The 12,874-nt window shown below is 50.0% G+C and overlaps 1 protein-coding gene across 1 annotated transcript; it reads left to right on the top strand.

The window, feature by feature from the left end:
* The first annotated feature begins 1,745 nt into the window (after positions 1–1,745).
* On the top strand, positions 1,746–12,848 carry LOC125983580 (myosin-11-like). Its single transcript, XM_049744948.2, has 41 exons — positions 1,746–1,986; positions 2,224–2,394; positions 2,528–2,684; positions 2,823–2,850; positions 2,970–3,090; positions 3,294–3,386; positions 3,486–3,549; positions 3,643–3,741; positions 3,839–3,982; positions 4,176–4,271; positions 4,338–4,456; positions 4,550–4,702; positions 4,886–5,059; positions 5,140–5,313; positions 5,448–5,562; positions 5,654–5,847; positions 5,909–6,030; positions 6,119–6,188; positions 6,264–6,424; positions 6,514–6,622; positions 6,729–6,860; positions 6,927–7,133; positions 7,214–7,351; positions 7,415–7,538; positions 7,607–7,778; positions 7,897–8,109; positions 8,191–8,335; positions 8,416–8,622; positions 8,714–8,818; positions 8,939–9,091; positions 9,187–9,435; positions 9,591–9,803; positions 9,878–10,090; positions 10,323–10,484; positions 10,565–10,693; positions 10,910–10,998; positions 11,115–11,238; positions 11,336–11,544; positions 11,614–11,722; positions 11,786–11,958; positions 12,082–12,848. Exons 1-41 carry the CDS (start codon positions 1,819–1,821, stop codon positions 12,344–12,346), a joined length of 6,063 nt encoding a protein of 2,020 aa, XP_049600905.1. The 5' UTR covers positions 1,746–1,818; the 3' UTR covers positions 12,347–12,848.
* The last annotated feature ends 26 nt before the right edge of the window (positions 12,849–12,874 follow it).

The following is a 12,874-nucleotide window of genomic DNA, read 5'->3' as shown; positions in this document are numbered from 1 at the left end:
TGGGTGAGGGCTGAGTGGAGGGCAGAGCAGTTGGCATCCTCAGAGGACCGTTTGGCTCGGTACGCAAACTGGAAGGGGTCTATGGTGGGAGGGAGAATGGATCCGATGTGCTCCATGACAAGCCGCTCAAAGCACTTCATGATGATGGGTTTCAGTGCCACGGGGCGAGAGTAATTGTAGCAGGTTTCTTCGGCACAGGTATGATGGTGGCAGCCTTGAAACATGATGGGACGATGGCCTGCTGCAGGGAAATGTTAAAGATGTCCGTGAAGACACCCATCAGCTCCTCAGTGCAGTCCTTCAGCACTCGACCTGGGATGTCGTCTGGGCCTGCCGCCTTACGGGTGTTGATAGCGGCAAGCGTCCTCCTCACATTATGATCACATGATTATATTATTATCATCATTATCATTAATCATTATATTATAAGTCAATTAAACAACCACATAACCCCTCACCTACAAACGACCTAGCCCAGGGGTCTGTTGTAAGCCCTCTTGAGCACCAAAGTTTGCCTCCTTCCAGTCTTTCACTGATTGCTGAATGGAATTTTGTGGGCTTTTGCCTTCCTGCCAAATTTGGACTAAGTCACGGTGTCACGGTCAAATTTGGGGGGCAGGAGGAGGAGCGCCAAGTTCTGCACCATCTTGCCCATCGGCATCATCCTCCTCCTCAGTAGCATCCAGCTGCTGTGGGCTCTTAATTGTCTCGTTCCGAGTCGAGCTTTCATCCTGCGCCGAGAAGCCGACCTGACCTGACTACAGTGAGTGTCTTTTTTTTGTTCTTTGTTCATCTTTCTCCAAACCTTTCTTCCCAATCAACTGACTTCTGAGTATCTTAAAATTACAAGAGGCCAGTTAAAATGCAATTGTAGTCCCTTTAAGTCACTTGTGGAGGATTTCCTGGGATCTTATCCATTTTAATTCCTTATTGTGAAAATGTATTGTTATTTTTATGAAAATATATACAGTTTTTTCTATGAGGCATGCCGGCGTCAGGCACGACTGCTCACGCTGTGGTGCCCTTAAGTGTGGTGTCAGCCTTTTGGTGTAAACACCAAGCTTGGCTGGACACAGAGGCCAGCGCACCTTATAAGGTAGCGCAGCGGCTGCCAGTTGCCCATCGGCCCTCGGCAGGCCAGCGGGAGCCAAAGAGGGCCATCCAAACATGGGCATCCCGGCATGGCACATCTGCGTTATCCTCGCTGTAATTTTGCTGTTTTTGGGGCGACTTTGCAGCAGGAGGTCAAAGCCTAGAGTTTCTCATTGTTGTCCCCGCGCAGGAAGGTAGTGAGTAGCGCCATGCAGACAGAAATTTTAAAATGGGACTAATATTTTTGTTTCCTTTCAAAAATATAAATAAAATCTTTCTTAATAAAAGCATATTTTTCTAGAAAAGATGTGCCTTTTTTCTGCAAAGGTTTTTATAATTACTTTTTTTAGAAAAAGTTAACCATTTTGGCTTCTTATCTAATTTTTTCGTTTTTTTTCCTCCTGATTACTCATTTTCTTAAACGAGTATAACTTTAGTCTAGTAGGATTACTACTTTTTGTCTTTTTTTTTTTTACATCTGATCCTGAAAATTTTACTATTTCTCTGGAAAATGTTGACATTTTCTCTGGAAGAATACTACTTTTTCTCTATTAATATTACTAATATTACTGTTAGGGAAAAATACTGTCAAAAATTACAACTTTTTTCTATCCCAAAAATATTTTTTTCATTGTGTTCCCCAGGTCCAAGGGCAAGCGGACTTCATTCCAAGCGACAGAATCCAATCCAGCCTCCGACGGCCATTTTGACGCGCGTGTTGTGGACATGGCGGATCCGGCAGCGGCGGACGACAGCAAGTTCCTGTTCCTGCAGAACGATTTCCGCAACAGCGGTGTGGCGCAAGCCGACTGGGCGGCCAAGAAGATGGTGTGGGTGCCGTCTGAGAAGGAAGGCTTTGAGGCCGCCAGCATCAAGGAAGAGAAGGGCGATGAGGTCAGACCAAAGCCTTTTTAACTAGTAAAAATCTATCAATATTCCTGCAATATTGCTACATATTCTTATCAGGAAAAACTGTGACCTAATTTTGGTAAAGTACGATAAGTGGAGCGATAAGAATATTTTTTGTCTTTTTTTTCAGTAAAAAGCATTTGAGTACCTTAGTGGTGGTGCTTCTTTGAGTGCGGCAGCCGTCTGATTATCCTGCATTGTGTTGTGGCGGCTCGCTTGCAGGTGCTGGTGGAGTTGTCCAACGGGCGCAAGGCGACGGTGAACAAGGAGGACATCCAAAAGATGAACCCGCCCAAGTTTAACAAGGTAGAGGACATGGCCGCCCTCACCTTCCTCAACGAGGCCTCCGTCCTGCAGAACCTGCGAGAGAGATATTTCTCCAGCCTCATCTACGTAGGTCACACGCAAACTATTTTGTGCTATTGGATGTGTGCGGAGAGCCGAGGTCTCCTCGCTTCACTTGCATGGACAGCTTTGATTGAATTTTGGGGGGTGTTGACATGTCTTTGGCGGCTGTGCATGGCAGACGTACTCGGGCCTCTTCTGCGTGGTGGTCAACCCGTACAAGATGTTGCCCATATATTCGGAGAAGATCATCAACATGTATAAGGGCAAAAAGCGTCACGAGGTGCCACCGCACATCTACTCCATCACCGACAATGCCTACAGGAACATGATGCAAGGTCAGACACCTTTCCTTTCCTTCATGGCCTTACATGGAGCAGCGCCCGCCAGCGCGGCGTTGTTCTTCTTCCATATTTTTAGACCGCTAATCTCTGCTGGCTTATCTTTGGTCTGTTTCGCTTGATTCCCCTCCACAGAACGTGAGGATCAGTCCATCCTCTGCACGTGAGTCTCTCACACACACACATGCACGCAACAACCATAGAGGGAAAATACCCGAATCACTGTAGGCGCCCACGCAAACAAACGCAAATTGAAAGGATTGTCTTTTTGGTGACACCTAGCGGAGAGTCCGGAGCAGGCAAGACAGAAAACACCAAGAAGGTGATCCAGTACCTGGCCATCGTGGCCTCCTCACACAAAGTCAAAAAGGAAGCAAATCCTGTGAGTTCAATTAATAATAGGGTATGAAGAAAAGAGCCCTGGGGTGCTCCACCTTCATTTATAACGTCTGACATGATTGTGTTACTTTTCACAGCCGGCACAACAGCAAACACAACAACAAGCACAAGGATCGCTGGCTTACGTGAGTATCGAATCACTTTTACGATACCACCAAGTTCCTGTTTTCACTGAGACGCTTACGCAGTTCTTGCCTGTACCTGCAGGGGGAGCTGGAGAAGCAGCTGCTGCAGGCGAACCCCGTCCTGGAGGCCTTCGGCAACGCCAAGACCATCAAGAACGACAACTCGTCACGATTTGTAAATTGTCAATCAGTTCGTAAGTTGACACTCGCCACAATTATGACGGGGAGTTCCCTCAGTAATTAAAGGTGTCCTGTGACCCACTTGTGTCCGCAGGGAAAGTTCATCAAGCTCAACTTTGACGTGACCGGCTTTCTGGTCGGCGCAAACATTGACACATGTATCCTTACTGTTCACAAACATTTTTTCTCCCTATTATAACAAAGCAGGGCTTTCCCAACTTTAATAGCAAGGTTCTTCTTGACTTGATCAGACCTTCTGGAAAAGTCTCGTTGTATCCGTCAGGGCAACACAGAGCGAGCCTTCCACATCTTCTACTACATGGTGGCCGGAGCCAAAGACAAATTGAGAGGTGAGCAATCAAATGTATTTTCAGTCTGTAGAAGGTTGCCAATCGTTCAGTTCAACTTCAGAAATCAAGCTAGATCTGACTAGCATTTGTGTTTCAGAGGAGCTTCTTCTTGAGGGCTTCAGCAGTTATCGTTTCTTGGTGGCGGGACACGTGGAGGTTCCCGGCATCGAGGACGATGAGCTGTTTGTCGAGACTTTGGAGGCCATGGAGATCATGGGCTTCACAGAGGAAGAGAGAATAGGTACACCCCAGTATCTGACAGCAGTCTGTAGACTTTATTCTGTTGGGGGATCTAGTTCAGTCCAGCTATGCAGTTCCAAAGGTTCCACTGAGCAAGACACAGATCCCAACTGTTGCCTTAACCCTTGAAGCCAAGCGAACCTCCAGACTTGGGTCTGTATTTACGAGTGTATCTTTGCTGCCTACTTCTGCAGGGATGTTGAAAGTGGTCTCCACGGTTCTCCAGCTGGGCAACATCAAGTTTGAGAAGGAGCGAAACACGGAGCAGGCCACGATGCCGGACAACACAGGTACTTGAAACATACCACAGGCTCTCATTTAGATTCTCATCCAAACTCTTTCCATGCTGGCACCAGCTGCCCAGAAGGTGTGCCACTTGCAAGGCATCAATGTGACTGACTTCACAAGGGCCTTCCTAACACCCAGAATCAAAGTGGGGCGCGAAGTGGTTCAGAAGGCTCAGACCAAGCAGCAGGTTGAAAGTCCGGCGAGAACAGACACCAAGATAGACTACGTTGTCACCTGAACTCAAAGAAACAAACGGCCACCGTCTTCTCCGTCCCACCAGGCCGACTTTTCGGTGGAGGCGCTGGCCAAAGCCATGTACGAGCGTCTTTTTCGCTGGATCCTGGCCAGAGTCAACAAGACCCTGGACAAGAGCAAGAGGCAGTCTTCGTCCTTCCTGGGGATCTTGGACATTGCCGGATTTGAGATTTTCGAGGTGATGGTCACAGTAATGGAAAATTCCCACCATAAACTGCTACGTGTCCTCAGATAATCTTGTCTATGTCTTGAGACTTGGTGAAGCAGCATGCGGTTCAGTACCGAAGACTCTTCTTGGAAGCTCTGTTTCAAATAACTGTGAATAATGATGTTCTTTGTAATGTTCTTTGGTGCATCCCAGGACAACTCCTATGAGCAGCTGTGCATCAATTATACCAACGAGCGTCTGCAGCAGCTCTTCAACCACACCATGTTCGTTTTGGAGCAGGAGGAGTACAAGCGGGAGGGCATCGATTGGAACTTCATCGATTTCGGCTTGGACCTGCAGCCCTGCATCGAGCTCATCGAGAGGGGGGTCAGGACTAGCTTTCGTTTGTTTTTGTTTTTTGTAGAAATGTGAGATTCTGTCCTTGAAAGCATACATTGGAGTTGCAGAACAACCCACCGGGCATCTTGGCTCTGCTGGATGAAGAGTGCTGGTTCCCCAAAGCCACGGACGTCTCTTTTGTGGATAAGTTGATGAACACGCACGCCAACCATGTGAAGTTCGCCAAACCCAAACAGCACAAAGACAAGCTGATGTTCACCGTTGTGCACTACGCTGGGAAGGTGAGCATCAGCTCCTCTGACAGAAGGTGACAATAGGCCAACTGGACAGGGTTCCTTCGCAGGTTCATGGGTGCAACTCTGGGTATAGGTTGTCTCAGGGCCACATTGAGTATGTGATGTTGTTTGCTTCCCAGGTGGACTACAATGCAGCCAGCTGGCTGACCAAAAACATGGACCCCCTGAACGACAACGTGACCACCCTTCTCAGCAACTCCTCCAGCAACTTCATCCAGGAGCTGTGGAAGGACGGTCGGTCGTCTACGGTTCTTCCCCCATTTTGGCTTCCAGATCCTGGATCTCGCAACTGACACCATCTCCTGTGTCGCTTTGCCCTCATCAGCGGATCGAGTGGTGGGCCTGGAGACCATAACCAAGATGTCGGAGAGCGCCGCGCCCAGCTCCACTAAGTCCAAAAAGGGAATGTTTCGTACGGTGGGCCAGCTGTATAAGGAGTCCCTGGGGAAGCTGATGACTACACTGCACAACACACAACCGAATTTCGTCCGCTGCATCATCCCCAACCACGAGAAGAGGGTACACCAGTGCACCCTTTCAACAGTGCGCCCGAACGCCGAATACTGATTGTGTGCCACAGGCAGGAAAGATGGATGCCAACCTGGTTCTGGAGCAGCTGAGGTGCAACGGTGTGCTGGAGGGGATCAGAATCTGCAGGCAGGGATTCCCAAACCGCATCATATTCCAGGAGTTCAGGCAAAGGTACGTCGCCATCTTTTTTTGTTCATGTTATCTTCTACGTCTTGTTGCTTGTTGTTGAAGTGTGAGTTTTTCCTGTGGATCCGTGCAGGTACGAGATCCTGGCGGCCAACGCCATCCCGAAGGGCTTCATGGATGGCAAGCAGGCATGCAGCTTGATGGTAAGATGACAAGTAAAAGGTCCACCAAGTGTCTTGTGTGGGCCTGCCATTTAGATGCCGATTGTCGTTTTCCAGATCAAGCATTTGGACCTGGACCCTAACCTGTATCGCATCGGCCAGAGTAAGATGTTCTTCAGGACGGGGGTGTTGGCTCAGCTGGAGGAAGAGCGAGACCTCAAGCTCACCGTGATCATCATCTCCTTCCAGGCACAAGCCCGAGGCTTCCTGGCCCGCAAGTATGACACACACAAAGACTTGTACTTCTCAACAGCTGGTTTGTGCTTGTACCAAATCAAGCATTTCTGTTTATATTTTCGTCTTGCAGGGCATTCAGCAAACGTCAGCAACAGCTTACTGCCATGAAGGTGATCCAGAGGAACTGTGCTTGCTACCTCAAACTCAAGAATTGGCAGTGGTGGAGGCTCTTCACTAAGGTTTGAGGCTCAGATGCATTTTACTCCAAAATAAAAATAAAGATGCTAAGACTTGACTTATGCTGAGCTTGAGGGTTGATATTTAGCTCTTAGTGCTCTCCTCCAGGTGAAGCCCCTGCTGCAGGTCACCCGCCAAGAGGAAGAAATGGGCCAGAAGGACGAGGAACTCAAGGCGGCGAAGGAAGTGGCAACCAAAAAGGAGGCGGAACTCAAGGAGATCACCCAGAAACATACGCAGGTTTGAACCTTTGTAAATCTTCTTCCAAATCCTCATGTGAAGCGCGAGTCCGTTTTTGGTGCTCAGCTGATGGAGGAACGAGCTCAGTTGGAGAGCAAACTCCACACCGAGATCGAGCTGTACGCTGAGGCCGAGGAGATGCGGGTGCGGCTGGAGGCCAAGAAGCAGGAGCTGGAGGAGGTCCTCCACGAGATGGAGTCCAGGCTGGAAGAGGAGGAGGAGCGCTCCACCTCCCTGCAGCAGGAGAAGAAGGACATGGAACAGCAGCTGCAGGTTGGTTGTGCTAAGTTTGACAAAATTCTTATCGCAATGTTTTGCTACTTATTTTTGAAACGTTTTACTTTTTTTTCCAGACAATGGAGGCCCATTTGGTAGAGGAAGAAGACGCTCGTCAGAAGCTGCAGCTGGAGAAAGTTGCTGTGGAAGGAAAGGTGAAGAAACTGGAAGAGGATGTTCTGCTCATGGAGGACCAGAATAACAAACTGCAAAAGGTATGAGGTCTTTTGTTTACCCTGGTTAGGTGCGTTTTTTTTTTTTAAACAGAATCTGTCTAGGAGCGAAAGCTTCTGGAGGAGAGGATGGCAGACTTAAACTCCAACCTGGCCGAGGAGGAAGAGAAGTCAAAGAACTTAACCAAGCTGAAGGCCAAGCATGAGTCGATGATCTCCGACTTGGAAGGTCAGTCACCAGAACAGAAGCTTATTCTCCAACTGTGTTCGAATGTGTCCTTCCTCTACGGCGTCCAGTACGTTATAAAAAGGAGGAGAAGGGTCGCCTGGACATGGAGAAGGCCAAAAGGAAGTTGGAAGCTGAACTGGCCGAGCTCCACGAGCAGCTGGCTGACCTCCAGGCGCAACTGGCTGAGCTCCGAGCGCAACTGGCCGCCAAGGAAGATGAGCTGCAGGCAACGCAGGCGCGGTAAGACAGTTCTTCTCAAACTGAGGTCCGTTAACCAGAAATCAGGACTTCACAAAAATACCTACTGGTTGGACTCCTAAGTAAGTCCAGTTGAGACAAATGTTCTGGTCTTGCACAGTTTGGATGAGGAGACCAACCAGCGGGGCTTGGCTGTCAAGAAAATTCGGGAACTGGAGACCCTACTGTCCGAGCTCCAGGAGGACCTGGAGGCCGAGAGGGGGGCCCGAGCCAAGGTGGAGGTGGCCAGACGGGACCTCGGAGAGGAGCTCAACGCACTGCGCTCGGAACTGGAGGACAGCCTGGACACCACTGCAGCACAGCAGGAGCTACGGTTAGTCTCTGGTCCATGGTGTAGAAGATAATCCAGGTTATACCCCAGCTCAGTTATCTAGCTCCCGTTTGTATTTGTCAGGGCAAAGCGTGAGCAGGAAGTGGCTATGCTGAAGAAGGCCATGGAAGAGGAGGGCCGCAGTCACGAGGCCCAAATCCAGGACCTGAGGCAGAAGCACAGCCAGGTGGTGGAGGAACTCTCTGAGCAGCTGGAACAAGCCAAGAGGGTAAACACCTGCCGCCATAGCTGTATCTCACAAACCAGTCAAGGTATTTGTGCAAATGGTATGAAATGGCCTCCCTTCAGGTTCGAGCAGGTCTGGAGAAATCCAAGCAGGCCCTGGAGAAGGAGTCTGCGGATCTGAGTGCCGACTTGCGCGCTTTGGCTGCCGCCAAGCAGGACGTAGAGCACAAGAAGAAAAAAGTGGATGCTCAGCTGAACGACGTCAACGCTCGCTTCAACGAGAGCGAGAGGCAGAGGAACGAACTTGGGGAGAAAGTTTCCAAGATGACCGTACGTCAAAATAGACGGCCATGCAGTCTTCATGGGGGTTTGGGGCCAGACCACAACGGTTTGGACATCTTCTTGCGTTGTGTTCTTCAAGGTGGAGGTGGAAAACATGAGCAGTCTTCTCAATGAAGCAGAGGGAAAGAGCATCAAGCTGAGTAAAGATATTTCCGGGCTGTCCTCGCAGCTCCAGGACACTCAGGTGAACAACATTCGTGTCAGAAGTAGTGCAGTGTGGGATAATTGAAAATACATCAAAAGGAATCAAAGTCCATTTAGCTAGATTGGAACCGACCTGTGTTTGCTGGTGATGACCTTGCAGGAGCTACTGGCCGAGGAGACGCGCCAGAAGCTGAACGTGGCGGGACGTCTGCGGCAGATGGAAGATGACCGCATCAATTTGACGGAAATGCTGGAGGAGGAAAGCGAGGCCAAGCGGGTCTTAGAGAGGCAGGTGTCCAGCCTCAACATGCAGGTCAGGAACCTCAGGCAGAAAAGTCTTACCAAAGACGGAAATAGTGCAAAGAGACTAACGAGACCGCATGACTCGACTCTGCTGTCCACCATCAGCTGTCTGACTGCAAAAAGAAGCTAGACGAGTCCCTGGGCACAGTGGAGCTGCTGGAGGAAGGTAAGAAGCGTCTACTGCGAGACATGGAGGCGGCCAACAATGATTACGAAGAGAAGGCCTCGGCCTACGACAAGCTGGACAAGAGCCGCAGCAGAGTGCAGCAGGAGCTGGAGGACGTCCTCATGGACCTGGACAGCCAGAGGCAGCTTGTCTCCAACCTGGAGAAGAAGCAGAAGAAGTTTGACCAGGTGAGCTTGTGGTGATATGTATTTCTCCGGTTCATCTCAATTTGCTTACATTCGAGCGCTTGACAGTAAAATTTCAGTACCTTTACCCACCTTGGAACAATAACTCTCATTCTCAAAAACCCGCACTGGCTCTCCTCTTTGACAATGTTCTTTAGATGCTGGCCGAGGAGCGAGCGGTGTCCTCCAAGTTTGCAGAGGAGCGAGATCGAGCCGAGGCAGAGGCCAGAGAGAAGGAGACCAAAGTATTGGCTCTGTCCAGAGCCCTGGAGGAGAGCCAGGACGCTCTGGAGGATGCGGAAAAGACCAATAAAAGCCTTCGAGCCGAGATGGAGGACCTCATCAGCTCCAAGGATGATGTGGGACGAAGCGTAAGTCACTACAAGGCCACATCTTCCCGAGCGACAATTTCGGGAATATAGACGGAGATCGACTTTGCTTTCAGGTGCACGACTTGGAGAAGGCCAAGCGTGGCCTTGAGGCCGTGGTGGAGGAGATGAAAGCCCACATGGAAGAACTGGAAGACGAGCTGCAGGTGGCCGAGGATGCCAAGCTTCGTCTGGAGGTCAACGGTCAAGCCCTCAAAACCCAGCACGAGAGGGACCTGCAGGCCCGCGAGGAGGCCGGAGAGGAAAAGAGGAAGCAGCTCCTCAAGCAGGTGGAACCAAGATATAGTTGTGGAAAGAACAGATCAAGTTCAGAACGTAGAATTTTGGAATATAATTTTTTTGGGGTGTGATGGGGGATGACTAAAATGGGGATTTGGATTTTTATGGAATCACCCCCCCCCTCCCCTCCCCTCCCCTCCCCTCCCCTCCCCTCCCCTCCCCTCCCCTCCCCTCCCCTCCCCTCCCCTCCCCTCCCCTCCCCTCCCTCCGCTCTTTGGCCAGGTACGCGAGCTGGAGTCAGAGCTGGAGGAGGAAAAGAAGCAGCGCGCTCAGGTGTCGGCCGGCAAGAAGAAGCTGGAAGGCGAACTGAAAGACACTGAGGACCAGCTGGAGACCTCCAACCGGGCGCGCGACGAGGCGATCAAGCAGCTGCGCAAGATCCAGGCCAGTTGCCCCAACATTCCCATCAGGTTCTCCACCATTGTTTCTACCTCTGAACGCATCGATATCCTCCGCAACCTCAGGGCCAGGTGAAAGATCTCCAACGGGAGCTAGAGGACTCTCGCGCCGCCCAGAAGGAAGTCCTCACCTCGGCCAGGGAGGCCGAGCGCAAGACCAAAGTCATGGAGGCTGACGTGGTGCAGCTCCATGAGGTACAGCGGGTGTTAGGGTGGCCAATTCCACAATACAGTCCCATTACGACGTGATATGATTCATTCTAATTTCGATACAATTCAATGTTTCTTTCAATAATGATTCAATTCTAGTTGTGATATGATTCATTCTAATTTCGATACAATTCAATGATTTCTTTCAATAATGATTCAATTCTAGTTGTGATACATCTCAATCGGACTCGTGTGCTTTAGATGCTGGCGGCGGCTGAGCGAGCTCGAAAGCAGGCGGAGGCGGAGCGAGACGAGCTGGCCGAGGAGCTTGCCACCAATTCCTCCGGAAAGTGAGCGCACATTCCTGTCATTTCGCTTTCATTACTTCATGACCAGCACTTTTTAGTGTCTGTCACCCGTATCAGCTATGCAAATGATCCGTTCTTGAACACAATGTCCATTTCAGGACCATGTTGTCTGATGAGAAACGCCGCCTAGACGCTAAGATCAGCCATCTGGAGGAAGAACTGGAGGAGGAGCAGACCAACATGATCAACCTCAACGAGCGTCTGAGGAAGAGCCAGCAGCAGGTAACGGCTGCGTGCTTCTGTCCAGGGCTTGACAAAGTCATCCTTTTTTTTTTGGTTGAAACAATTTTGCTTTTTGAGTCATACCTTGTGCGTGCAGGTGGAGCAGCTGAGCACCGAGCTGACAACGGAGCGAGCGTCTTCGCAGGCCAAGGAAGCGGCTAGGCAGCAGCTGGACAAGCAGAACCGGGAGCTCAAGGCCAAAGTTCAGGAGATGGAAGGCCAGGGACGATCCAAGCTTAAATCGTCCGTCACCACCCTGGAGAACAAAGTCAGGGAGCTGGAGGAGAAGATGGAGGTGGAAAGCAGGTGACAATTCATTCTGATAACATTTTGATAGTGATTTGTTAGCAGTGATAGAAATGATAATAACTGTAGGGAGCGTCAAGCCACCGTCAAGAACTTACGTCAGAAGGAGAAGAAGCTGAAGGACTTAAGCACCCAGATGGAGGACGAGAGGAAGCAGGCGCAGCAGTTCAAAGATCAGGTGACGCTCCACAAGCCACCGACGTGACACACACGGTTGGCGTGACGAGGTCATCGTTTGCAGGCCGAGAAAGGCAACGTGCGTGTCAAGCAGCTGAAGCTTCAGCTGGAGGAGGCGGAGGAGGAAGCGCAGCGCATGGCCGCCGCCCGCAGGAAGCTGCAGAGGGAGCTGGATGAGGCGGCCGAGGCCAATGATGCCCTCAACAGGGAGGTCGCCGCACTCAAAAGCAAACTCAGGTGACACGCGGAAAAAAAAAAAAATGCATGCTAGGATATATTGTATACTGCATAGGAAAGATTAAAGTTTGTGGTAAATATTTAAATTTTTCTTATCTTCGTTTCCTGGTTTGTCTGCTGCAGGCGTGGCGGCGAGGCCAGTTTCAGCAGCTCCAGCCCCCGCGCTAGCGGCAGCAGCAGCGGCCTGAGTGGAAACTCTATGAGGAGCTTGGGGGTGCTGACGGGAGGAAATGTCGGCCGCAGGAGGAGCAGCATCCTGGAGAACTCGGCGGAGATCCCCGAGGAAGATGAGGAGGAAGAGAAAGCTCGCTCGTCATCTCCCGCCGCACAAAGCTCCCCGCCCGAGGATTCCCACGAGGAGCTCGGCCAATGCGACCCCAATGCGTAATCGCCACGAGTGGGAGCGCCACCTGTTGCTTTGCCACGCACTTCACCTGTCACACTCAAAACAAAGAGCAGCAGATCGTGCAACATTTTCCACAACTAGACTCTATACATTACTTTGCCACCAAAAAAAAATCTAATGCAATGTTTGGCTTAAAAAAAATAAATTAAAAAAATTGGATTTTTGCACACAAATATTCTATCCAAAAATCTGTCTAGACAAATTAAATTGGGCCTTGAAAAATGTAAGGTTTGTACCAAATGCAATATTTTTTTAAAATAGGTAGCACTAGTATATTTAGCCACAAAAATGCAATGTTTATCCAAGAGTTATATTTTGACAAAGTATTATAGTTTGCCACGAGTGCACTCAAGTTTTGCCATGTCAACACCAGCTTTGCGTTTGAATTATTTTTCTTGACATGTCACGTGTTATTGCAAACACATTCTGGCACATTTGGAACCAAACACTGAAGGCCATTAAAGTGCATTTGCCTCCTCCGTGTGTACCCTCTCGTCTCACTTCGTTTTC

This window comes from Syngnathus scovelli, chromosome 16, assembly GCF_024217435.2.
Source record: "Syngnathus scovelli strain Florida chromosome 16, RoL_Ssco_1.2, whole genome shotgun sequence".
In the NCBI taxonomy this organism is placed as follows: domain Eukaryota; kingdom Metazoa; phylum Chordata; class Actinopteri; order Syngnathiformes; family Syngnathidae; genus Syngnathus; species Syngnathus scovelli.
The sequence above is the reverse complement of the archived record's forward strand: the minus strand, read 5'-3'. Positions and strand labels throughout refer to the sequence as shown.

Coding starts and splice junctions, on each gene's coding strand:
- LOC125983580 (XM_049744948.2), top strand. CDS start 1,819: ATGGCGGATCCGGCAGCGGCGGACGACAGCAAGTTCCTGTTCCTGCAG. Junction 1,987..2,223: donor AGGAAGAGAAGGGCGATGAG/GTCAGACCAAAG, acceptor GCTCGCTTGCAG/GTGCTGGTGGAGTTGTCCAA. Junction 7,134..7,213: donor ACATGGAACAGCAGCTGCAG/GTTGGTTGTGCT, acceptor TTTTTTTTCCAG/ACAATGGAGGCCCATTTGGT.